This window comes from Anomaloglossus baeobatrachus, chromosome 1 (genome assembly GCF_048569485.1).
Source record: "Anomaloglossus baeobatrachus isolate aAnoBae1 chromosome 1, aAnoBae1.hap1, whole genome shotgun sequence".
Lineage (NCBI taxonomy): Eukaryota > Metazoa > Chordata > Amphibia > Anura > Aromobatidae > Anomaloglossus > Anomaloglossus baeobatrachus.
This window is the reverse complement of record NC_134353.1, coordinates 894,898,518-894,925,301: the sequence shown is the minus strand read 5'-3', so window position 1 is coordinate 894,925,301 and position 26,784 is coordinate 894,898,518. Positions and strand designations below refer to the sequence as shown.

Sequence of the window (26,784 nt, the reverse complement as noted above, 5' to 3'; positions counted from 1 at the left end):
TGCCAGAGGGTGTATTTTATAACATGTCATACATGGGAATGAGCCAGATATATGTGCCTCTGTCTCAACCTTTTATTATAGTTTTCGCTGTAATGAATGGATAATGATTAGTGATGGGCAGCAGCATTGCAGATAACTGGTATCGGCGGGTATAAATGTATACAAAAAAAAAATGAGTCCGGCCCGGAATTGATCCCAGATATCTGGCCAGACGACAGTCCCCATATAGGTCTATGGGGGCCAGGATCCGGCCCTTAAAGTCGGTGGTAGAAGGGATAGGGGGATTGGAGCAAACGCGTCATACTTACCGAGTGTCCGGCATGGCTGTAACTGCTCTTGTGGCCGCTCACTCATCTTCCGGGGCCGCTCATCCATATGCACTGCTTCTGTCGCGGGCGGAGGGGACACGCTCGCCACGCTCGGGTCCGGGGCTTCTGCTGCTGCTCGGTGGCTCGAGCGGTGGGCCGAACCCGGGGACTCGAGCAGCGCTCCTCGTCCACGAATGAAAAGGGGGGGGTGGTTTGTTTAGGGAGATAGTTCGTGACGCCACCCACGGGTCGTGGTGATAATGGGCACCACCGCTGCTGGTGACGGGGATCCCGGGAGCGATGGTAGGGAGCAGCTAGGATGTTGTCCCCTCCGTGGGTAGGGGTTGGTGAACCCGGGGCCCGGTGGTGTAACGGGGAGGCCGGATGGCTGGGGTGCAGGGTTGCAGGGGCAGCTCGGCGCGGTGCCGGATGGCACTGATGTACTCACTCAGGTAGTCAATGACAGAGTCTCTGGTAAACCAAACGGCCGGATGGACGGGTCCCGCAGCCGGCTGCAGTGCTGTGCTCTCCCCGGACGGCTGATGGTGGCTGTCTTTCCCTGCACCTGTTAGAATGTTCTGACTCCTGTGGTTGCCCACCGGTAGTCCGCTCCCCAGCGTATAGGTACCGTAGGAGCCCATTTTGCCCGCAGGCGCTGGCCCTTGGATCTCTAGCCTATGGCGGTGGCTGTATATCCTCTTGGTGTGGATTGTTGCCTTCTGTCGGGTCTTGGTTGTTGGGAAACCCCTGGGGTTCCTGTCACACTCAGATTTGACCGTTGTCGGTGGCTCCAAGCCTAGTCGGGGTCCGATGGCCCTGCCTGTGTGCTTAGCTTCACTCCACTCCCCGGTTCGGTACCCGTGGGCCAACGCCCGACCCCGGTCCTATGGTTTTGCAGAGATTCACTAACTCCTGCAGACAGCCACCACCGTCTGCCAACCTTGCTGTTTGTGTCTGGGCCCCTACCCAGACACCGACAGTTTCTGACCTCTCACTTTCATCTCCAAACTAGAACTGTCACTTTTCCCGCCTCCAGGCCTGTGAACTCCTCGGTGGGTGGGGCCAACTGCCTGGCCCCGCCCCACCTGGTGTGGACATCAGACCCTGGAGGGAGGCAACAAGGGTTTTTGTTTGACTGGTGTTACTGTCTAGGGAAGGGTGTGTGTGTGGTGTAATGTCTGTGACTACCTGGCTAGTCCAGGGCGTCACACTAACCTCACCCATCATCAGACCCTACATCCATGATTGACTGTAGTTAGACGTGATTCCAACTTGAGTGACAGAGTGTCGGACTGCAACTCATCACAGATCCTGTCTGCGAATCCCTATCATGGTCTAAAATAAAATAAAAAATAAAAAAAAATTGCCGTAGGGTATCATAATACCTGCTGGTATCTTAATATAGGGGGACCCAACACTATTTATTTATCTAGTTTTACACTGTAAGGGCCCAGGGACAGAGGACCTCAAATGTTCTATATGTCACAGTTGCTCTTCTGGCACGAGGGTGCAGGGGCCGTATTCCCTGGGTGGTCTACAAGGCCCTGATGTTCCCTGCTATCCACCCCCACACAGTATCCACAGCTGATGGACAGTCCACAGACATGGTCTTGGGGATAACAATTGCTTTAATACAGCCGGAACAAAGGAAAACAACACGGAATATACTGTATGTTTCAGTCTTTTGTGGGTAGGCCATGGCAAATACAGCTTGGAGTTGAATGCTGAAGTGCAATTAGGGTTTTGGAGCTATAAGAGCACGATTTGTTTCAGATGTAATACTGGTATGCCTTTAGATGCAGGTTCAGAGTCTCTTGAGCTTAGACGGTAGATATAATAAGATTGTACAGACCTGGAGTCCTGGGGTTGATTTCACTGCTGGTTCAGACATGTGCAGTACTTGTAAGCAAATGTAGATAGTTGCCCAGCGCGCTACGGGGACCGGACGGCTGGTGCGTGGACAATGGCATGCAAGCCACTAATATTGCAGTCGGGTGGGAGACCCTCAAACTTCCCCAATCTGCGTGCAGTAGGGTCTGGTATATACTCAGTATGCCCTACTGTCTGAAGAGATGCACAATGTATATCAGGCCAGTGAGGATTCAGGATAGGAAGCCTTCAGTATATTGGCTGTAAAAGTCAGTACATGGTGAAATTCTAGGCCTCGGGCCTAGCAGGAGTCTTGTGGTGAACAGAAACTCCACATAATGTCTCCCCTCAGAGGAGACTCAGCCAGAACCAGAACATTCCAGTTCTTTCCAGACAGACGCTGGAGAATAGCTCCACCTATTGAGCCATGTGACCAAGAACTGGCCAATAGGAAAACACGCAATGCACACTTCAGATTCTTACAGTTTTCACCAGTAGATGGTGCTAGAACACAACAAATGCAAAATGCTTTACTTATAACATATAACATAATATTACATATAAGTAAATGTATTTAAAGAAACAGACACAATCTGGACCGGGCCACTACAACACCACGATAGGGACCTGCAGACAGGGTCTGTGATTGTTTGCAGTCCGACACTCTGTCACTCAAGCTGGGGGCGCGTCTGACTGGAACCAATCACAGGCGCCAGGACTGCCGGTGGGCGTGGGAAGCAGTGAATATGGATGAGTGATAATGAGCGGCCACAGAAGAAGAGCGAGCAACCGCGATGGAGACTCGGTAAGTATAGCGCACTTGCTTGAGTCTTATTTTCTTTATTTTTATTTTATTTTTTTGTATTACCAGAGTGCTGGATCTGGATCATTAGCCGGACTTTCCTGAGAACTCCGGGCCCGAGCCCGACAGCCGGATACTTTTGAAACTGCTGTGATCTGGACTTCCACTGTCCAGGTCCGTCGATCACTAATAATAATGTACTAAATGGCTATGACCATCAAAATTAAAGTTTCTTCTGGTAGTAACCCTCATCTCTGGCCCACAGTGGGGGGGCTTGAGTCAGGTAGTTCCTTCTACTAAATTCTGTAGGCACCTTTAGGACATAAAGACAATAGTTGTACAACTGTTTCCACCTGCTTAGCTGAAAATACACTTTTGATTCTTGTTGATAGAAAATGTTCATTTTTGTTTTAAGACCAATTTGCAAGAAGATAAAACTGAACTGGGTGCTTCTCTTGGAAGATAAAACGTCCTACATTACCGGATATTAGGTTTTAATTTGGCTCATAAATATGCAGAACGTTTCATCCCTAATGGTCTTGTTAATAAAAGATAATGACTCTCTCATGTCTATTATTTTATCCAACAATAAAATATGATATTTTCTCAAGCAATAGACTGATAATCTGATTAACAAGATTCGGAGACTCCATTACTGGCCTCCAATATCCACTGTGCTCTTTAATTCATTTTCCTGCCCTCACCATTTATATACAGGATTAAAAGACAGGAAGGGAAATTATATCTAAAATTCAGGTACAGAATGGTCTAAGTGTATTCAGTAGACCAGATGCGAATGTGACGCCCTGGCCTATCAGGTCGTCACAGGGTATTGAGCAATCTACCCTTCTGCACAGTATCCACCCTCCTTGGTTACGGATCCTGGTCCTTTGGCGTTGCTAACAGCTTAGCCAATCAAAATTCTAGGAACACGTCCCACTTTAACCTGCCAGACACACCACTGGGGGCCTGAAGGAAATAGGGCTGCCCACATGGGGTGTTGGTGAGGGGAAAGTGAGGACAGTGACAGTTGAGAGTTGAGAGAGGAGAGTTGAGCAGTGGACAGAGGAGGTGAGGTGGCTCTCGTGAGGAGAGGTCACGGAGCAAGGCTCCTGTATACTAGGTGGCAGACGTTAGTCTGGGCCCGGTAGGAGCTGGAACCCAGTCACAGGGGACATTGTCAAGGGGCACGGACTGCCGAGGAGGGCAGCCGGAGGCCTTGAGCTATCACCAGGCATTGGCCAGGGCACGACGGAGTACGTGGACCCCAGGCCGGAAAGTAGCTTCATGCGTTTCGGTAATTTACCCGACGGGGGTGAAGACTTCAAGTGTCATCCCCAACCCGCTCCAAAATCGGGGTACTAGCGCACCGATGGGATAGGAGTTTCCCACTACAGTCCAAAGAAATCCTACGTGTGAACCCTAAGAGCAAGCTCACTCCGTTAGCCATACGGGTGAGCGGGACCCAAAGAGCTTTATACCCATGGATCCAACAGAGACGAAGGTGCCAAGGACAGGGCCACAGGCTAACAGCAACACCAAGGGCACGGATCCAGGCGTTCTCCCTGCAGGCTGCAGTGGTGTTCGGAATTCTGGTTTACAAGCTGTTGGTGTAATTATTCTGGGACTGAGTGAGTACATTGGAAGAACCCTGTTCCTATTCGCCACGTCACCCAACTACCATCCCAACCATCAACGGGCTCCCGGGACACAAACCCCCTACCCACGGAGGGGTTAACATCAGGCTGCCACACCATCATCACCGGGTTCCCTAACGGCAGCGGTGGTCCCTCACATTACCGCGCACCGTGGGTGGCATCACAAACTTTCCAAAAAAACCTGTACATATCTTCCCCCCTTCTTTTAATCGAGTGGCCGCGTGACCCCCGGGTCCGGAGACCCCTCGAGCCACCGAGGATCCGAGCGGCAGCAGCCCGGCTGCTTGCATGGGGGCGGTACATGAGCAAAGTGCGGCCCGCAGACTAGATCCGGCTCTTTGGCTGTCCGTCCGGCCCCGTTTGGCTGCTCGAAGTGTTGTGTCCTCTACCGATGTCACATTGGCAGCCAGGAAACAGACCATAGCCATGCTGGACCTGGGCAGGGTATGTAACATCTGATTTTTTTAACCCAGTTCAGATTACTAGAAGCCACCTATGCAGCAGACTATTTAACACATTTTCCACTAATACATTTTTTTCTGTCCAATGCTTTCTGCTCCGTGAAAACAACAAATGAAGCCATTACAATACACTGCTCCAGCTATGCATCTTTGGCTGAGGTGGTGATATTGGGGCAACGACTAACAATTCTGACTATTGTTGACCCTCTGTAATAGTCCCAGCTTCTCATATGGTCTTTTAGGAAAGTTAGATGATCCCACCACATCTGTCTACAACTTTGTGTGTTGGATTGTGTGTGTTGTGTGATGGTGGAGATAAGGGTCATACATTTCAAATCTTAGCCTCTTACTGCATTGTTCTTCAGGAAAGAAGTAGTGATCTAGAGCCATTTGGCAGCTCCTCTTTCTCTTTGAAAACAATTCTCAATGGATTAATCACCAAAACCATAACCAATGTGGAAGGCTATATGCATACAACACTACAGATAGACAGCAAAAACACAATGCAAGCCAAAAATCCAAAAATATAATCATCTTTATTAATCAAAAATAGTAAAAAAGAATAGACCAACCCAAGAGACGGATTGTATTGATATGGAGGACCTGGCACCAAACTTTTAATATTGTAAGGGCCCATGAAAACGGAGCTATAAACCACATATAAATCACAATTGACTCCTGGACGAAGCACTGTGGTTGCGAAATGTGGGTCGGGTGCATGGGGATACAGCACTGTTACCTTGGTCTGGGCCCTGTATATTGGAAATCTATTTATTAACCCTTAAATGTATGATGCTATGCCTATGTATGTATAGTCTCTTATACTTGTGAATACATAATTTATGCTCCATAGATTATTTGTTCTGGTAGTCACATCCACTTCTTCAATTGTGATTTACATGTGGTTTATAGCTCAGTTTTATGGGCCCTTATATTATTACAAGGTTGGTGTCGGGTCCCCCATATCAATACCATCCGTATCTTGGGTTGGTCCTTTCTTTTTAGATTGGTTTTTATTATTCTTGATTAAAAAACATTATTTTATTTTTGGACTTTTGGCTTGCATTGTGTTTTTGGTGTCTAACAATTCTCAATGGAGCAAAATGTTCATGTGTATGGGAAAGCCGGGAGAGATAGCTGATGGCCAAATGAGCTCTCTGCCATCAGCTGTCGTACTTTGTTTATGAAAAGCGTATCAGCCATAGACTGATCACTTCCTTTTTTGATTGCCAGAGATGTCTTTTTACAGCATGCTTAAAAATGTGGGGGCTATGAATGAATTAAATTGTCTAGGTTAGTGCATTCCACAAAAATTGGGCATCACAAGAGAAGTGTTGGACATGGAAGTGAGATATTCCTCTTATGGAGGATGTTCATCTTCGATCAGTTGCAGAACAGAGAGCATGAATAGGATAATAGACAGAGGTGAATGAGGAGATATAGGGTGATGCAGAACTGTGAAAAGCTTTGTATATGAGAGATACGTTTATATTTGGAGGGGTAACCAGTGCGATGAGTGGCACAAGGTGGAGGCACCGGTGCGGTGTAGCGGGTTGACAGAAATACAACTCTGGCTGCCCTATTCAGGATGGATTGGAGAGGGGAGAGTTTAGTGAGAGGGACAACAAACAGTAGAGAGTTGTAGTAGTCCAGACGAGTGTGAAGGAGAAGAACAGTAAGGCCATGTGCCCACGATCAGGACTCACTGCGTTCTGGATGCAGTGTTTCCTGACCTGCAGGGCTGCGAATCTCCTCCGCAGGAGAACGCAGGACACCACGGCTGCTTGTACCCACGATCAGGGTTCAGTGCGCTGCGGTCTCCTCGCTGTGTTCTCCCTATGGAGGACGCATGCGATTCCGCAACAAACAATTGCCATTCTGCAGTCTGGAAAGCTGCACTGCAGATCAGTGTTTGCTGCAGAAAAACAAGCACAGTGGGCACGGGATTTCTAGGAATCCATCCACTGTGTTTGTACTGTACAACGCAGCGTTTTGGACGCAGCTGAAGCATGTGGGCACGCACCCTAAGGTTGCTTTCACACCTCCGGTTTTAGCAGAGTCGGCCAATCCGGCTCTAAAACCTATGCATCCTTTGCATAAGTTTTTGACATGCGGCCCGTCCGGTTTTTGCCGCTTGTCAAAAAAACGTGCCAGGCAGCGTTCCATCCGGCCGCCGCATCGGCTAAATCTGCCGCATGCGGCAAAAACCGGACCGAACGCAAGCCCATGCGGCACAATCCGGCACTAATGAAAGTCTATGCAAAAAAAAACGCAAGCGGCGGCAAAAAAAAACGGTTGCGGTTTTTCTGCAAAGCGCCGGATTGTGCCGCACAGGAAAAAACGGAGGTGTGAAAGCAGCCTAAGGCCTTCCCCACACTTTGAGTATTTGGAGAGTTGTTATCTCAGTATTTGTAAGCCAAAACCAGGAGTTGAGCAATTAGAAGAAAAGTATCATAACACAACTTCTGTATTTATCACCCACTCTTGGTTTTGTCTTACAAATACTGATGTAAAAAAACTCACCAAATACTCAACGGCAACGAGGTGCGTGTGACTTCCATGTGGCTTCTCTCCGCCCCTCCGCTTCAATTGGACGGCTGCTGTGTGACGTCGCTGTGACGCCGCATGTACCGCCCCCTTAGAAAAGAGGCTGTTCGCCGGCCACAGCGATGTCGCTGGGAAGGCAAGTACGTGTGACGGGTACTAGCGATATTGTGCGCCGCGGGCAGCAATTTGCCCGTGACGCACAAACGACGGGGGCAAGTGCTTTCACGAGCGACATTGCTAGCGATGTCACTGCGTGTAAAACCCCCTTAACAGTTTTTGCAGTTTCAAAGGACTTTTTTATGAGGACTTTCTTAGCAAGACCAATGTTAGTCTAGTTATGGAGGCAAGTAATGGTGGACACTCAATACGAATGACCATGTCTTGCCGGCATTTAATGTAGCACTTCGGTATATTTATGTGCTGATTATATATCCGTGAAAACCTCATTAACTATACTATTGTCATGGCTTTGTTAAATGATGTGGTGTTTGTGGTAGTCTTTATTTGGTTGATCTGTCTAAAATTTGTTTAAATGGCAGCCACCTCTCTGTAGTTTGTAGCCTGTCTAGCTTGGTTGTCCTACATACGAATAAGGTTTAGATAGGAAAGTCCAAATTCCCATATATAATCTGCAATATGTTCCGTTCTTACCCATTATTCCAGTATAAGCCATGTTGGACCCATGTCTGAGAGCAGCCCAGCCAGCAGCACAAGTGGAAAAAGCCAAGAAAAGGTACCATTGGCTACAGATCCGGATGAGAACAAGTGAGTTTGGTGTCCTATTAGTTCAACAACTATTGAGCTGTGCAACAAATATGGGAATATTTTAGTTGGATTTTAAAAGTGCCATTACATTGGATTAGGGTTGCCAAGGATTAAAATAGTCCTGAACAACCTTTTTCAGATCCCAATAAAATGATAGATGGCCAGAATTAGTTAGTATTGTTTGGACATAATCTTGACCTATTTTGAGTTATTCCTATAAATTTGATGCATAATAATTGCTGAGAACAATTCTGTGTCCAGAACCTCGACAAGATGGCTCTCTCATCATCTGCAGTTGAAACCAGAAGTTTCCCTCTGTTCTCTATAAAGACACATCTGCATGTTTTTCTCACTATCTGACATGAAATCAGAATAAACTTTTCCTGTTTTAGGTCAATTAGGAACCAAAATGATTTATATTTGCCAAATTACAGAATAGGGAGAGAGAGAATGTGTTAAGGCATTTTTATTACTTTCTACAAAGTTAAAAGTTTACATTCACTAAGGGGCCCTTTGCACACTACGACATCGCAGGTGCGATGTCGGTGGGGTCAAATCGAAAGTGACGCACTTCCGGCATCGCTCTCGACATCGTAGTGGGTAAATCGTTTTAACTACGATTACCAAGCGCAAAAGCGTCGGTATCGTATGATCGGTGTAGTGTCGGTCATTTTCATTATTTTGGCTGCAGCTACGGTACGATGTTGTTATTCATTCCTGCGGCAGCACACATCGCTGTGTATGAAGTCGCAGGAGCGAGGAACATCTCCTACCTGCCTCCCGTCTGCAATGCGGAAGGAAAGAGGTGGGCGGGATGTGTCGCTGTGACGCCACACGACCCGCCCCCTTAGGAAGGAGGCGGGTCGCCGGCCAGAGCGACGTCGCAGGACAGGTGAGTGCATGTGAAGCTGCCGTAGCGATAATATTCGCTACGGCAGCTATCACAAGATATCGCCGCTGTGACGGGGGCGGGGTCTATTGCGCTCGGCATCGCAGCATCGGCTTGCGATGTCGTAGTGTGCAAAGGGCCCCTAAGAGTACTATGCTTTTAAAGAGTATGGGACAGTCCATATGATGATGTCATGTCTTTGAAAGCTTCTGATAGGTTTATTGGCAACATCGGAGTTAGTTAGAGACACCCCTGTGGATGTATTTTAATGCACACATGAAACACACTGCTTTTTTGTGTAGCATCATGGGAAAGTCAAAAGAAATCAGCCAAGATCTCAGGAAGAGAATTGTGGAGTTGCACAAGTGTGTGTCAGGTTTCCTGGTTTTCCAGTCCTCTTTTGAAAGAGCTTGCCCTTGGTTAACATGGAGTTTTATGTTCTGTTGCCCTACTTCCTGTCCAGCTGCTTAAAAGGCCGCCTCTAAGCCTAGTCCAGTGCCTGAGTATACTGCTTGCTGTGTGCTCCTGCTTTGCTGCTGCTGCTTGATTACCTTTGGATCCTCCTGAAAATCTACCGACCGACTCTGGACCATACCCGGTTTCTTCAAACTGTGCCCGGACTCCGTCTGCCGTCTTTGGTCAGCACGTCTGCCCGGTTTCTTCCGGTTCATAACCATTCTGGACTTTCATCCCGTACGGACACTTCTGGACTTTACCGCTTGCCCCTTGTGTCCCGGCTGCGGCGCATTTAGGCCTTCCGGGGTTGATTGCCGGACAGTCCCTGTATAGGGGTTCGCTCTGGTGGTCTCCCTGGGGGAGTCCGGTGCGTGGCCCCGGGAATCCCCTTCGCTCCGTTTCGGAAAGGTATTTTCATGTGTTTGTTATACTGTGTATTTCCGTTGTGTATCTACCGTGGTTACATATCATAAACATCTTGTACCACAAACTCGTCTCTGGCTGTCATTGCCCTAACGCTATCGAAATCCTCAAAACATACAATAGTATTACAGTGTGATTCAACCGTGGGTGCAATGTCCAGATACCTGCAGGTGCCTTGTTCATCTGTACAAACAATTATATGCAAGTACAAACAAGATGGGAATGTCCAGCCATCATACCACTCAGGAAGGAGATGGGTTCTGTGTACCAGAGATGAACGTGCTTTGGTCAGACATGTGCATATCAACCAAGATCAAAAGCAAAAAACCTTGTGAAGATGCTGGCGGAAGCTGGTAAGATAGTGTCATTATCCACAGTGAAACGAGTACTGTAATAACATGGGCTGAAAGGCCACTCTGCCAGGAAGAAGCCATTACTCCAAAAGAAACATAAAGAAGCCAAATTAATGTTTTCAAATGCACACAGGAACAAAGACCTTAATTTTTGGAGACAAGTCCTATGATCTGACGAAACTGAAATTGAACTGTTTGGGCTCAATGACCAACGTTACGTTTGGAGATTAAAGGGAGAAGCTTTGAAGCCTAAGAACACCACAGCGGTGGCAGCATCATGTAGTGGGGTTGTTTGGCTGCAGGAGGGACTTGTGCACTTCACAAAATAGATGGCATCATGAGGAAAGAAGATTATGTGGCAACTAGAAGGTGGCCCGATTCTACGCATCGGGTATTCTAGAATTTACGTATTGTGTAGTTAATGTATGATTTTTGTTATATATATATATATAGATGTTGTGTGTAGTTACCAAGTGTTTGTGTAGGGGCTGTACATGTTCTGGGTGTTGTCTGGGTGTGGCGGGGGGTGAGAGCGGTGTTGTTTGTGTGTTGCGTTGTTTGTAGAGCGCTGTGTGTCTGTATCATTGTGTATGTGTGTTGCGCGGTTTGTGTGGGTGTGTGTGTGTGTTTTGGGGGAGGTATGTTTTGTGCAATGTGTGTGTTGCGCGGTATATGCGTATATTTGTGTGTGCCGCGGTGTTTGTGTGTTGGGTGTTGTGTGTGTGCGGCGTTGTGTGTGTGGGTGTCTGTGTAGGGCAGTGTTTGTGGTTCCCAGTGTGTGTGTGTGGTGTGTTGTGCAGTGCGTGTGTGGCAGTGTGTGTGTGTGTTTTGGGGGGAGATGTGCACCCCCCATCGTGCTCCATCCCCCATGCTGCGCACCCCCATCGTGCTCCATTCCCACTCCCCATTGTTCTCCAATTCCCCCCTCCCCATTGTGCTCCATTCCCCATGCTGCGCATTCCCCATCGTGCTCCATTCCCCATGCTGCGCATTCCCCATCGTGCTCCATCCCCCATGCTGCGCATCCCCCATCATGCTCCATCCCCTATGCTGCGCACTCCCCATCGTGCTCCATCCCCCATGCTGCGCACTCCCCATCGTGCTCCATCCCCCATGCTGCGCACCCCCCATCGTGCTCCATCCCCTATGCTGCGCACTCCCCATCGTGCTCCATCCCCTATGCTGCGCACTCCCCATCGTGCTCCATCCCCCATGCTGCGCACTCCCCATCGTGCTCCATCCCCTATGCTGCGCACTCCCAAACGTGCTCCATCTCCCATGCTGCGTACTCCCCATCGTGCTCCATCCCCCATGCTGCGCACCCCCCATCGTGCTCCATCCCCCATGCTGCGCACTCCCCATCGTGCTCCATCCCCTATGCTGCGCACTCCCAAACGTGCTCCATCTACCATGCTGCGCACTCCCCATCGTGCTCCATCCCCCATGCTGCGCACCCCCCATTGTGCTCCATCCCCCATGCTGCGCACCCCCCATCGTGCTCCATCTCCCATACTGCGCACTCCCCATCGTGCTCCATCCCCCATGCTGCACCCCCCCCATCGTGCTCCATCCTCCATGCTGCGCACCCCCCCATCGTGCTCCATCCCCCATGCTGCGCACTCCCAAACGTGCTCCATCTCCCATGCTGCGCACTCCCCATCGTGCTCCATCCCCCATGCTGCGCACTCCCCATCGTGCTCCATCCCCCATGCTGCGCACCCCCCATCGTGCTACATCCCCCATGCTGCGCACTCCCCATCGTGCTCCATCCCCCATGCTGCGCACTCCCCATCGTGCTCCATCCCCCATGCTGCGCACTCCCCATCGTGCTCCACAGTCACACATCAGACATTAAACACGCACACATCTGATCGCATACACTCACACACACACCCCACTTCTCCCTGTGTCCACCGGTGGCCGGTCCCAGCAGCTGTGCTGCATGCCGTGCTCTTCTGCTGACACTCACAGATCCGATCGCATACACTCACACACACATCCGATCGTATACACTCACACCCACACACATCCGATCGCATACACTCACACACATCCGATTGCATACACGCGCTGACACAATCACAACATCCGGAGATACCACATGCTTCTGGCCATGTGATCCTCCGGCAGGTCCTGGAGATCACTGCACAGTATCGCCGCCGAGAAGCAAGCGATATCACGGGATTTTGTGAGTATGTGGATGCGATCGTGTGTGTGTGTGTGTGTGTGCGTGCGTGCGTGCGTTCCGCCCCTGCAGGACCTTGATGCGCTCACCTCGTGTGGGGGGCGGAGCCTGGGCGATCGGCCAATCCGTGCAGGGGGGGCGGAGCCTGGGCGAGGAGAGCGGTTAATCCGTGGGGGGGAAGGAGCCGAGGCGAACAGCCAATCCGTGTGGGGGGGGCGGGGCCATGGCGAATCCGTGAAGCAGAGCGGCCAATCCGTGCGGGGGGGCGGGGCCATGGCGAGCCCAGCGGCCAATCCGCTGTTTGTCACCGTAAGGACATGGCCAATCCGTGCGAGGGGGGGCGGACCCGAGGCGAGCGGCCAATCCGTGCGGGGGGGAGGAGCCGAGGCAAGGCGAGCGGCCAATCTGTGCAGGGGGCGGGGCCATGGCGAGGCCAGCAGCCAATCCGCTGTTTGTCACCGTAAGGACATGTCCCGGGACACAATTTTGGAGCAAGACAGACAGACAGACAGAATAAGGCAATTATATATATAGACTAGAAGGTGGCCCGATTCTACGCATCGGGTATTCTAGAATTTACGTATTGTGTAGTTCATGTATGATTTTTGTTATATATATATATATATATAGATGTTGTTGTGTGTAGTTACCAAGTGTTTGTGTAGGGCGCTGTACATGTTCTGGGTGTTGTCTGGGTGTGACGGGGGGTGAGAGCGGTGTTGTTTGTGTGTTGCGTTGTTTGTGGAGCGCTGTGTGTCTGTAGCGTTGTGTGTGTGTTGCGCGGTTTGTGTGTGTGTGTGGTGTGTTTTGGGGGGAGGTATATTTTGTGCAATGTGTATGTTGTGCGGTATGTGCGTATATTTGTGTGTGCAGCGTTGTCTGTGTGTGTGGGTGTCTGTGTAGGGCAGTTGTTTGTGGTTCCCAGTGTGTGTGTGTGGTGTGTTGTGCAGTGCGCGCGCGTGTGTGTGTGTTGGGGGGAGGTGTGCACTTCCCATCGTGCTCCATCCCCTATGCTGCGCACCCCCCATCGTGCTCCATCTCCCATCCTGCGCACTCCCAAACGTGCTCCATCCGCCATGCAGCGCATTCCCCATCATGCTCCATCCCCCATGCTGCGCACTCCCAAACGTGCTCCATCCGCCATGCTGCGCACTCCCCATCGTGCTCCATCCCCCATGCTGCGCACTCCCAAACGTGCTCCATCCCCCATGCTGCGCACTCCCAAACGTGCTCCATCCGCCATGCTGCGCACTCCCCATCTTGCTCCATCCCCCATGCTGCGCACTCCCAAACGTGCTCCATCCCCCATGCTGCGCACTCCCCATCGTGCTCCATCTCCCATGCTGCGCACTCCCAAACGTGCTCCATCCGCCATGCTGCGCACTCCCAAACGTGCTCCATCCGCCATGCTGCGCACTCCCAAACGTGCTCCATCCGCCATACTCCGCACTCCCCATCGTGCTCCATCCCCCATGCAGCGCACTCCCCATCGTGCTCCATCCCCTATGCTGCGCACCCCCCATCGTGCTCCATCTCCCATGCTGCGCACTCCCAAACGTGCTCCATCCGCCATGCTGCGCCAGCATCAGCCTCTCTACCCGCAGCATCAGCCTCTCTGCCCGTAGCATCAGCCTCTCTCCCCGCAGCATCAGCCTCTCTGTCCCCAGCATCAGCCTCTCTGTCCCCAGCATCAGCCTCTCTGTCCCCAGCATCAGCCTCTCTGTCCCCAGCATCAGCCTTTCTGTCCCCAGCATCAGCCTCTCTGTCCCCAGCATCAGCCTCTCTGTCCCCAGCATCAGCCTCTCTGTCCCCAGCATCAGCCTCTCTGTCCCCAGCATCAGCCTCTCTCCACGCAGCATCAGCCTCTCTGTCCCCAGCATCAGCCTCTCTGTCCCCAGCATCAGCCTCTCTGTCCCCAGCATCAGCCTCTCTGTCCCCAGCATCAGCCTCTCTGTCCCCAGCATCAGCCTCTCCATCCCAGCCTTCCCCAGGATCAGCCTCTCTCATCCCAGCATCAGCCTCTCTGTCCCCAGCATCAGCCTCTCTGTCCCCAGCATCAGCCTCTCTGTCCCCAGCATAAGCCTCTCTGTCCCCAGCATAAGCCTCTCTGTCCCCAGCATCAGCCTCTCTGTCCCCAGCATCAGCCTCTCTGTCCCCAGCATCAGCCTCTCTGTCCCCAGCATCAGCCTCTCTCATCCCAGCATCAGCCTCTCTCATCCCAGCATCAGCCTCTCTGTCCCCAGCATCAGCCTCCCCATCCCAGCCTTCCCCAGGATCAGCCTCTCTCCTCCCAGCCTCCTCCAGCACGCCATGCTCCTCTGCCGACACTCACAGATCCGATCGCATACACTCACACACACCGACACACACCCGATCGCATACACTCACACACACCCGATCGCATACACTCACACACACCCGATCGCATACACTCACGTACACACACATTGACGATATTGCACATACGCGCTCACACTCGCAACATCCGGAGATACCACATGCTTCTGGCCATGTGATCCTCCGGCAGGTCCTGGAAGGTCACAACAGCACAGTATCGAGGCCGAGAAGCAAGCGATATCGCCGGATGCTGTGAGTGTGTGGATGCGATGTGTGTGTGAGGTGTGTGTGAGGTGTTTGTGAGAATGAGTGTGATCTGATGTGTGTGTATGTGTGTGTGTGTGCTCTTATGTGTGTGCGTGTGGATCTTCCGCCGCTGCAGGACCTTGATGTGCTGGTAACTATGCTAGCATGGTTACCAGCTGGTAACTATGCTAGCATGGTTACCAACGTATCCCGTCCCCCGCTCGCACGGGAGCCCACACCAGCATACGGCGGAAAGGCCAGCAATGCGAGGGTAAGTGTCGGCTGGGTTGGCGGCGTACGCTGATGTGGGCTCCCGTTGGGGGGGGGGGGAGTACAGTACTCACCTGGGAGTCATGGCTCCGTGACCGTGTCAGTTCGGGGAATGCGCGGGGGGGGGTGGGCGGGGCCAGAGCTAGCGTGCATTGCGTGAGGGGGGCGGGGCGTGGCGTGGCCGAGTTGCCAATGCCTGCAGAGTGCCGGGGCGAGAGGCCAATCTGTGGGGGGGCGGAGCCTGGGCGAGCGGCTGGCCAATCCGTGTGGGGGCGCAGCCTGGGCGAGTGGCCAATCCGTGTGGGGGGGTGCGGGGCCATGGCGAGCCCAGCGGCCAATCAGCTTTGTGTCACCGTAAGGACACAATTTTGGAGCATGACAGACAGACAGACAGACAGACAGAATAAGGCAATTATATATATAGATACTGAATCAACATATCAAGACATCAGCCAGGAACTTAAAGCTTGGGCGGAAATGGGTCTTTCAAATGGGCAATGACCCAAAGCATACTGCCAAACTGGTTACAAAGTGGCTTAATGATAACAAAGTCAATGTTTTGGAATGGCCATCACAGAGCCGTGATCTAAACCCTATTAAAAATTTATGGGCCAAGCTGAAAAGGCCGGTGCAAGCAAGACAACATACAAACATGGCTCAGTTACACTAGTACTGTCAGGAGGAATGGGCCCAAATTCCTACCAACTATTGTGAAAAGCTTGTGGAAGGAGATCCAAAACGTTTCACCCAAGTCATACAGTTTAAGGGCAATAATACCAAATACTAATGAAATGTATGTAAACTTTTGACTTTGTATAAAGTAATAAAAATGCCTTAAATATTCTCTCTCATTATTCTGACATTTGGCAAATATAAATAAGAAAGTTTTATTCTGATTTCATTTCAGATAGTGAGAAAAACATACAGATGTGTCTTTATAGATAGTGTATGTAAACTTCTGGTTTCAACTGTATCTCAGCAAGAAGTCCCAGCGTAATTTCTCAATCAATATGGGTAACTTACATGAAACCTGTTAGGTTGTGCCTTTAATTCTGACTGCCTAAAATAACTAATCATCAAGAAATGTTGTTCCCATTCTGGTGGGCATGGTATCCTTCTGCCTATTCGTGATTTTCTTTACTAATTTTACCAAAATGTGCATTGAATTAGTGAATTAGATATTTTTATATAGAAGGATATTGCAGAAAACTTTCACCGGGGCCCATAAATCACAGAACTAATTCCCGCCGCATCACCATAAATTATTTCGGAAGATCCAGTATCATTAAATAGCATTTAACATCTAATTTTCACCAGTTTTGTTACTTTTCACTGTAATTACTATGTCTGGTTGCAGTGTACGACTCAGCCTTAATTTATTACCGTGTGTTAAAATGTTTAAAGACCTCACTACGCCTAAATTATACATCTAATATAAATCTGCCTGACGGAAATTACAACTTGAGCTGAGAACATTGCCAGATTTGGCAGCCAAGATAAAACCATAAAGTAAAATGATAATTGTCAACATGCAAGAGAAAAGTCTTTGTCAAAGCTGTAAAAGAGGAAAAAATATGACTCGAAAGAGAGTGTGGGACTGTTCCCAGGGTATATGACAAATGTATCCTCAGCCTAGCTGATGCCCATGGACTCATTTTAGATAATATCTATCAGGCTGATTTCTTTTTAGGTAAGCATTGCGTTTTATCCTCTTATCGCCAAGACTTTTCATTAGCTGCACCATTTTTCTCAAATGCACTACCCAAGACAGTCAGAATACTTTCCAACATTCAGAGATTAAAGTATGCTCTTATGCATATGTGTCCTTAGATGCCTGTGGGCCTAAATTATGCCCAAGAAGTAACCATTTAACATCCACCAAGTTTGACTTTTTGTATTGGTAAGCATTGCCTTTTTTCCTCCTGGACTGTGAGATATGGAGCCTGACAGTGAAACGTTCACAACATTGTTATCCTTTTGCTCGTCAGTGTAAGCTGTGGGTTTTTGGAATTATTCTTAAAGTGGCGCATTTCAGGGAAAATGGTGCAGCTCGAGAAAAGTCTTGGAGTTGCGAGGAAAAAATGCGATGCTTATCTTTGCAAAATGTCAGCTTGTTGGACATAAGTGGATACTTCTTGGGCCCACAGGGTTCTAAGGATACATTTGTCATTTTAAAATAGATGTGTGTAAGGGCATACTTAAATTTGTGACTGTCTTGGGTAGTACATTCGAGAAAAATGGTGCAGCTAATGAAAAGTCTTGGAGATGGGCAGCTTTGCGTGTGAGACGACCTTCATTTTATAGACAATCATCTTGGTTATCTCATACATACAGTTAGGTCCAGAAATATTTACACAGTGACACAATTTTCGCGAGTTGGGCTCTGCATGCCACCACATTGGATTTGAAATGAAATCTCTACAACAGAATTCAAGTGCAGATTGTAACGTTTAATTTGAAGGTTTGAACAAAAATATCTGATAGAAATTGTAGGAATTGTACACATTTCTTTACAAACACTCCACATTTTAGGAGGTCAAAAGTAATTGGACAAATAAACCAAACCCAAACAAAATATTTTTATTTTCAATATTTTGTTGCGAATCCTTTGGAGGCAATCACTGCCTTAAGTCTGGAACCCATGGACATCACCAAACGCTGGGTTTCCTCCTTCTTAATGCTTTGCCAGGCCTTTACAGCCGCAGCCTTCAGGTCTTGCTTGTTTGTGGGTCTTTCCGTCTTAAGTCTGGATTTGAGCAAGTGAAATGCATGCTCAATTGGGTTAAGATCTGGTGATTGACTTGGCCATTGCAGAATGTTCCACTTTTTTGCACTCATGAACTCCTGGGTAGCTTTGGCTGTATGCTTGGGGCATTGTCCATCTGTACTATGAAGCGCCGTCCGATCAACTTTGCGGCATTTGGCTGAATCTGGGCTGAAAGTATATCCCGGTACACTTCAGAATTCATCCGGCTACTCTTGTCTGCTGTTATGTCATCAATAAACACAAGTGACCCAGTGCAATTGAAAGCCATGCATGCCCATGCCATCACGTTGCCTCCACCATGTTTTACAGAGGATGTGGTGTGCCTTGGATCATGTGCCGTTCCCTTTCTTCTCCAAACTTTTTTCTTCCCATCATTCTGGTACAGGTTGATCTTTGTCTCATCTGTCCATAGAATACTTTTCCAGAACTGAGCTGGCTTCATGAGGTGTTTTTCAGCAAATTTAACTCTGGCCTGTCTATTTTTGGAATTGATGAATGGTTTGCATCTAGATGGGAACCCTTTGTATTTACTATCATGGAGTCTTCTCTTTACTGTTGACTTAGAGACAGATACACCTACTTCACTGAGAGTGTTCTGGACTTCAGTTGATGTTGTGAACGGGTTCTTCTTCACCAAAGAAAGTATGTGGCGATCATCCACCACTGTTGTCATCCGTGGACGCCCAGGCCTTTTTGTGTTCCCAAGCTCACCAGTCAATTCCTTTTTTCTCAGAATGTACCCGACTGTTGATTTTGCTACTCCAAGCATGTCTGCTATCTCTCTGATGGATTTTTTCTTTTTTTTCAGCCTCAGGATGTTCTGCTTCACCTCAATTGAGAGTTCCTTAGACCGCATGTTGTCTGGTCACAGCAACAACTTCCAAATGCAAAACCACACACCTGTAATCAACCCCAGACCTTTTAACTACTTCATTGATTACAGGTTAATGAGGGAGACGCCTTCAGAGTTAATTGCAGCCCTTAGAGTCCCTTGTCCAATTACTTTTGGTCCCTTGAAAAAGAGGAGGCTATGCATTACAGAGCTATGATTCCTAAACCCTTTCTCCGATTTGGATGTGAAAACTCTCATATTGCAGCTGGGAGTGTGCACTGTCAGCCCATATTATATATATAATTGTATTTCTGAACATGTTTTTGTAAACAGCTAAAATAACAAAACTTGTGTCACTGTCCAAATATTTCTGGACCTAACTGTAAATTTGACTCACAACTATTTAGCATATGATTAGTTATGCAGATTCTTGTCATGTCACTGCATTGTTACTGTTTTGCTCCGAAAAATATAAATTTTAATTTTTATTACTATGTAAAACCACCTTTTGGCTTTCAACACTGCCTGAATCCTTCTGGGCTCTTAATCAGGCTCAGGCATGTCTCGACCAAAATCTGATGCTAGGTCTCTTCTACACATTCCCAATGTGGGTGCATAGAAATGTATGGGTGCGCGGGATCCGAGATACGTTGTCAATCGCAGCATGCAGCAATTATATTCTCACGCCGAATCGGCATGAGAAAAAAAGATGCTGATTGGCACTGCCCCTAATATAACATTGGAGTGAGTGCTGCTCGATAAAATATCCTTGTTATATGGTGGTGTGAGCAAGCCCTCAGGCCAGGGCTACACCTTCAGTTTGGCCCCCAGATGGATTGCACGGCTAAAGATTGCTCTGCTGGGTTGCTACATTGCAGCGTAATGCGAGTGACAAGGATGGCACTGCTTCTTGCAATGTATTGAGATCGCTGCAAGAATCCAACCATTTTCAAGTTTTTGCAGCTTGCTTGTTGCTTTCCATAGCGTCTCATACACTTGCATCAGCCTGCAATGTAGCAGCTGTAGACTGCGATCATTGGTGATGCCAAATGTGTTGTGACCAAAGTTGCCATGTAGCGTAATTTTCCCTGTAGGGACACCTCCTGACTCACCACTCTGGCCGGGTCCCGCTCTCTCCTGCTGCAGCCTTCTTCCCCTCCTGGACCCTGTACATGCTGCACAGGGTTACTGGGGGTACACCTAAGATGCGTGCGCACGCACACCGGTCCTCCTCTTAAATAGCCGGTTCACAATTTCCAGGAAGTGTATTTAAGGCACCCTTCCATTAGGGGAGGTGCCTGCGCAACACATTCAGTTAGTCAGTTTACCAGTCTGCTATCTAGTTGTCAGGTCCCATTTCTCCTGTGTTTGTCACCTGTACCTGCCTTCCTATACCTGTCTGTACCTGCCATGGCCACCATTCCTGTCCAGTCTGCCTCAGTCACCCTGCCTGTACCCATCTATTCTTGAGTCCATCACCTGCCCTGGGGGGGGGGTCAGCTGCCACAGTCCCAATCACTGCCCTGGGAGTGGTACCTGGTGTCTGCCTTGTGGTGGGCAGTTAGTTAAGCCACTCCCACTCAAACGGTAAGCCCGGGTCTCTCCTGTGGTCCAATGGGTCCACTAACCCCACACACTGCTTCTACACCAGCTGTGAGCATTACAGTCGCCATGTAGCCCCAGCTTTAAGGTAATGTAGTAAGACATTTGGAAATTGGATGTATAAAACTGTACAACCCCCATTAACAAATTTTACACAGGTTTAACAAGTCAATGAATTTGTCTTTGCGTTAACTGAAATGTCTCTCGCAGACAGGTGAACTGGGATGCCTTCTTGAGGGAGAATGTTCTTTATATTCTTGCTGCTCGACCAAACAGTTCTGCTATCCACCTGAAGCCATCAATCTAAACCAGCAGGATCTCTGCCCGGGTCACCATAATTGACTAACAAGTCCCCGACTGCTGCCAACTGCATGAGTCACAGGAAGAAGAAAGATGGATTTTTGGCTACTGGACGATGCCACCTTGTAGCGGAGCTAACGCTCCAGTTACATTAGCCCTATACATAGATGTCTTCCCCAATGAGCCCTTTTACAAAAGACTTTATATTTTTAATAATTGACCCCCTGGACGTTCTTACGGTTGATGTTGGTTCCTCACCCTGAAGGATCTCAAGCAGCATTGTTACCCAAACTACAGCTTGGACGTCAAGACCAATGTATCTCACTAATTATATTATTTACTTCGAAGAGGAAGGACGCAACGACCGAAAAGTCCTAGTTTACGAAGGACAGTGTCAAGAATGTGCCAATGTAGGTTGCTTCACAACCGTTTGGGTGTAACTCTTGAATCGTGAAATCATGTGTCCATAAATTGCTAACGTCTTGAGTAATGTCAAGCAAAAATATGTTTTTTTGAGTTCACAACAGTTTGTTTAGATACTTTAGAGGTTTTATTATGAGAACCATTAGTAATTTGGTAAGGTTATCTGCCAATGCATAACTAAACTGTAGAAAAAATAGCTCAGTTTTGTGCCATTTTAGCTCATAAATAGAAAGATAGGCTAAAACATATCATTTGGTTAAATCACTGTGGTTTATCTTAGAATTTCCCATTGGAGGTTCTAATTGTAATACCCTGTCTGACCACATGGAGTGCTATTAAAAAATAACTCACCTTTAGACAAAGTGGAGATCTAAGAACTTACATTCTGGCAAATGTAGTGTATAAACATTTAGCTCCGTTCTTGGTATTTTTTTGAAAGCATGTCACCACATATACAATTCGAATGCCAAAATTTGGAGACAATCAGACAAATGACTTTGAAAGCCAAACTGAATGATGATAGAGAATGTATTGCTGGTACCAATGGGCCAGTATCATGGTATATGTGGCCTGTAGAGGGATGTGTTCTTATGAAAGATATTCTCTAGCGTGTACAGTAGACTTTACCTAAAATGCAAAGTATGAGGGTCTATACTAGACTGTTTTGTGTAATATTTTATCACTGACTGGAAAAAGCTTCTTCAACAGGATCTACGGGGGGTTTTCACACATCATTTTGACTTCCCAAAACCACAACTTTATTATTGTATATTATAATTGGGAACAAAAGTACAAAGTATAAAAATAAAATCCCATGATATTAATTAAGAAGAGCTAAGCCACGAGAGTTGAAGAATTGATGAACACCAAATCTTAAATCCATGAAATGATAAATCAATGTTTTCACCCATAAATGATGTGCTCACGACATAGGTTTAGACATAAATTATTTGCATTGTGTGCGTTTGTGCTGCCATGGATCCCAAAATGTTATAGGCCTTTGCAGCAGCTGCCTGACACTGACCTTTCTACTACTTTTAAAAAGGTCTGTTTTGAGTTTGTTTACATTATTTGCATTCCACGGAATGAGCGAGTGGAATAATTATTTTACGAGATGCGTAAATGCGTAATGTAAAGACCTAATTTATCATTTATTTACATTTGGGCGCATGTCCACCGCTAAACACAAATTTACGATTTATATACATAGACGTAAGGCTCTATTTACGCTGCTTTCAACAGAACATTGGTGTATAATGCAGTTTTGCCTATAAACTTTTACAGTTTCTTACATCTGTCATTGACGTCCATTGTAAAATGGCAAAAATAAAACCACAAAAACAGTTCCCGACATATATTTCAAACATTTTGCTTTATGAACTCAGTGTGAGTAGAGCCTAGTCTACAGAAAAAAAATGTTCTGTAAATGCATTACAATATGTATGTTATATTGAGTTACAGATTGTATTTTGCTGCAGAGCTGCGCTCATAATTCTGAAATCTTCAGAGCTAAAATCTCCCAGTGTACTTTGTTTCTTAGTATTTGCACAAATCTTGTTTGGATGATTTATAATTTTGGAAGTGGCACCATTCCACAAGATCCTTTACAGTAATCGGCACGCAAATTATTTACCTGATTGCATTCCTGGTTGACCCATCTGTGTCTACTTCTCCTGACTCCTGACTCTGTGCATCTGCTGCATTGCTTCTGACATCGTTCTGCCCCTGAGGAGGTGGTAACATGGCTGATTTTTGGGCCTGAAGGCATCCTGAGTCCTACAGACAGGGATAACCAACCCACAGTCCACTATTGGGCAGCATGGGGTCTTGAAATGAAGTGCAGGTGTATACAGGAGCATCTATGATTGCTTATACCTTATCGCAACCAATTAGGCAATTTTTTAAGGTATGAAATTGATCAACTTCTTTAACACTAGAAGTCCCAGGAATTTCTAGCTCCATAGGGTTTCAATGGTAGAAATGTCAAATGACCCCTCTCTGGGACTTCTAGTGTTAAAGGCATCTTCTTAAATGGAAACAACTGCAAAATGCTTGTATAAAAAATGAACTTCTCAAAAATACCGTGTTTCTTCGAAAATAAAACACTGTGTCTTACATTATTTTTTGGCCTGGAAAATACACTAAGGCTTATTTTCGGGGTAGGGCTTAATCTTGGGGAAACACGGTTTGGGGAAAGTTTCCCCCCCAAAAAAAGCAGACCCCCCTTCCCACGAGAATCATACTTTCCAGACCCTGGACATCTGCGTGGCACCCAGGTCCTCCTGCAATCTTCGGTGGGCAACTCCCAGCAGGTACGCTCCATGCAGTCCTATCCTGTTTCTGGCCGACACACTCACCTACATCAGATCACACACAGACACAAATCAGATCACACACAACCCCTCACCACATCCGTTGATACCTTGCTTCCGGCCGGTAGGGGAAGATGGGATGCAGTGCAGTGGAGCACAAGGATCTGTGGTGCAACACATAGAAGACCTGAGGTGGACTAATGCATTCCATCCCAGGTCCTTAATACGTTCCACTGCAGGTCCTCGCGCTTCACTGCACTCCATCATATTTTCCCCTGCTGGCCAGAAGCAAGCTATATCGCCGGATGTGGTGAGTGTGTGCTTGTGATCTGATGTGTGCGCTATCCGATGTGTGGGCGTGTGCGTTCTACTCCAGGTCCTCCTGTTCGGCGTCTGGTGAGTATGATTGTGGGGTCTTCTCTATTCTTTCTTATCTCTTTTGGGGGTTTCTGCTTTGTATAATGAAGTGTCCTGCAGTATTCTTTAAGTTTTCTAACTGCATGGACACTTCATTATTGAACCGCGACTAGGGCTTATTTTTGGGGTAGGGCTTATATTTAAGCCTTATGCTGAAAATGCTGAAAATTCCTGCTAGTGCTTATTTTTGGAAAAAACACATAGAAGGATTTTGAATTCTATAGTTTGCTGCTCATTTCCTAAAATAGTGGTCACCTCTGCAGTCTTTCAGAGATGGGCGATCTCCTACATAAGGCCTTATGCACACACTGCGGTTTTACCCGCGGTTTTTTTGCAGTTTTGCTGCAGAAATTTCTCAAGAAAATGGTTGTATCCTTTCTGCAGACATTCCCCAGCAAAACCTATGAAAAATAAAAATAGCTGTGCGCACACTGCGTTTTTTTCTCAAGAACATTCTGCAGAATTTCTTGAGAAAAAGAATGAGCATGTCACTTCTTTTCTGCAGGAACCAGCGGTTTTTGCCATAGATAATGGTAAAAAAACGCAGGGACCAACCTCTGGAAAAAAACACACCAAAAACGCATCAACAACGCACAAAGCCATGGTAAATCCGCATGCGGTTTTCGGTACGGTATTGGTGCGGTTTTTGACCGCAAGTGCGGTAATCTTTCAGGCTCTCCACCTTTCTTGAGGAAAATCCTTTTTCTAGTGTGAACAAAGTGCACTGCTTAAAAGCTCTTTTTTATGGAGACTGTAAGCACTGCTCTAATGTTGGCTGAATCCATATAGATTTGCAGTTTCAGCATTTTTTCCTGAAAGCCACAGTGGCAAAGCTGCAAACCTTTCAGGCCAGCAGTGCATTCATGCCACTTGTCCAAACTGTCAATCAGCAAAAAATCTCCTCCCCAAAGTAACTGGAAGCAGAGGAATATTGTAATTGAAGATTAGGAACCCCCATTAATTCTAAAATGAGTTTTTCAATGACCAAAAGTTGTTTTTTTTGTTTATTGACTGCGGGTCCCACCATGGGGTCTTGTTGCCCCCCATTGTAATGGAGTTGTGGTCACATGTGGTATATCACCCTATTCAAATTCTACTGTCTTAGGCCCCCTTCACACGTCCGTGTCTCCGGTACGTGCTAGGTCCGGGCCCGTATGTACCGGAGACACGGGAACACGTATACCCATTAAAATCAATGGGTATATGTGCACGCACGTGTTCTGCCAGTGTCCCATGCCTCCGTGTGGAGCAGACGTGTGCCGTGTGCTCCACACGGATGCATGTCAGTGTTTCTCCGGCAGCACGGTCCCGCACACGTACCACACGGAAGTAGTGTGGATGCGGGTGCACGTGACTCGCGCCGGAGAAACACACGTGGCATTGTAAAAAATAAAAAAAACACATACTCACCTCCACCAGCCCTGCAGTCTCTGCCGCGGCTGTCACCTGCATCCGTCCCCTAGTGAATTTGAACAACGCGTCTTCTTCACTGGGGGCCGGAAGCAGCGTCAGCGGGGCGTGGCCTGTGCCGGACACTGTCATTCAGCACCATAGACAGCTCCGGAAGAAGCAGGTAGGCGGAGCTTTCCGTTCTCCGTGTGTTATTACGTATAACACACGGTGAACAGGAATGTGCCACAAACACGGCACACGGGGAGCAAACCACCCCTTTAACACGTACGTGAAAAAACGGATCGTTTTTTTCACGGACGTGTGAAGGGGGCTTACAGAGTTAGTATTCCTAGTCCCCAAAGTTATATTAAAGTCTCAGTAACATTTTTTTTTTTTTATGATCAAACCCTTTAGGTGCCATTTATAAATAATATCGTTCTCGATTAATGCGTTCTGAAATCCTCCATGCACACTGCACTGTAGATGCAGAACATCGCCATGATTTCCAGTGCCCTTTCACACTGATGTAGAAAGGTATGCCATGTTTTCACACATTTTCCCGACTGTTTCTATAGATTTCAAGAACAAAGTAATAGAATGTTCTTTTCAATAGAAACTGGAACGCGTTCATCTGACCTTACAATGTTATGGCTGTATAGAAGTGAACGCCACAATTCTTAAGGGTTATTCTTCTTATTTTCTTCTAGTCTGAACGACTTTGCTTTAAAAACGATGTTCCCTGTAAACTGATGTAAATTCTTCAAAGCTTTTCTGTACAATGTGTAGCAATCATGATGTATCTGGGTTGTTACAATGAGTCAGCGGCACTAGACTTTCTGTAGATGAATCTCTACTGTATATTTTACAATATAATTCAGCCTTATGAGAAGCACAGAGATTTTTGTTGCTGTTTGCTTTCTTGTTTTATGCGCCTTTATTGTACATTCCTGTTTCGATCAGATTAAACGGGTGATAAATGAACCAATTATTGCCAACAAACTACAAAGCGTATCTATAGAGTTTCTCCTGAAGTAATAGAGAGTGCAGGACAACACATAGATGAAAGAGGATCAGATCAGGTGAGAATAGAGGATAAGGGGAGACAAATGGAGCAGGAAACAATAAAAGACACAGAGCCAGAAATGTTCATTTCAATAACATCTGTAGAAG

The 26,784-nt window shown here is 47.5% G+C and overlaps 1 protein-coding gene across 3 annotated transcripts in view; it reads left to right on the top strand.

Moving 5' to 3' along the window:
* PHF24 (PHD finger protein 24) overlaps window positions 1–26,508 on the top strand; it is a 261,283-nt gene extending 234,775 nt beyond the window's left edge. For all 3 annotated transcript variants that reach the window (XM_075326812.1, XM_075326807.1, XM_075326799.1), the window contains 2 exons: window positions 8,309–8,410; window positions 20,981–26,508. In XM_075326812.1, the coding sequence (XP_075182927.1) occupies window positions 8,309–8,410; window positions 20,981–21,077 (199 nt within the window). In that variant the 3' untranslated portion in view covers window positions 21,078–26,508. The remainder of the gene's footprint in view (window positions 1–8,308; window positions 8,411–20,980) is intronic.
* Window positions 26,509–26,784: the final 276 nt, after the last annotated feature.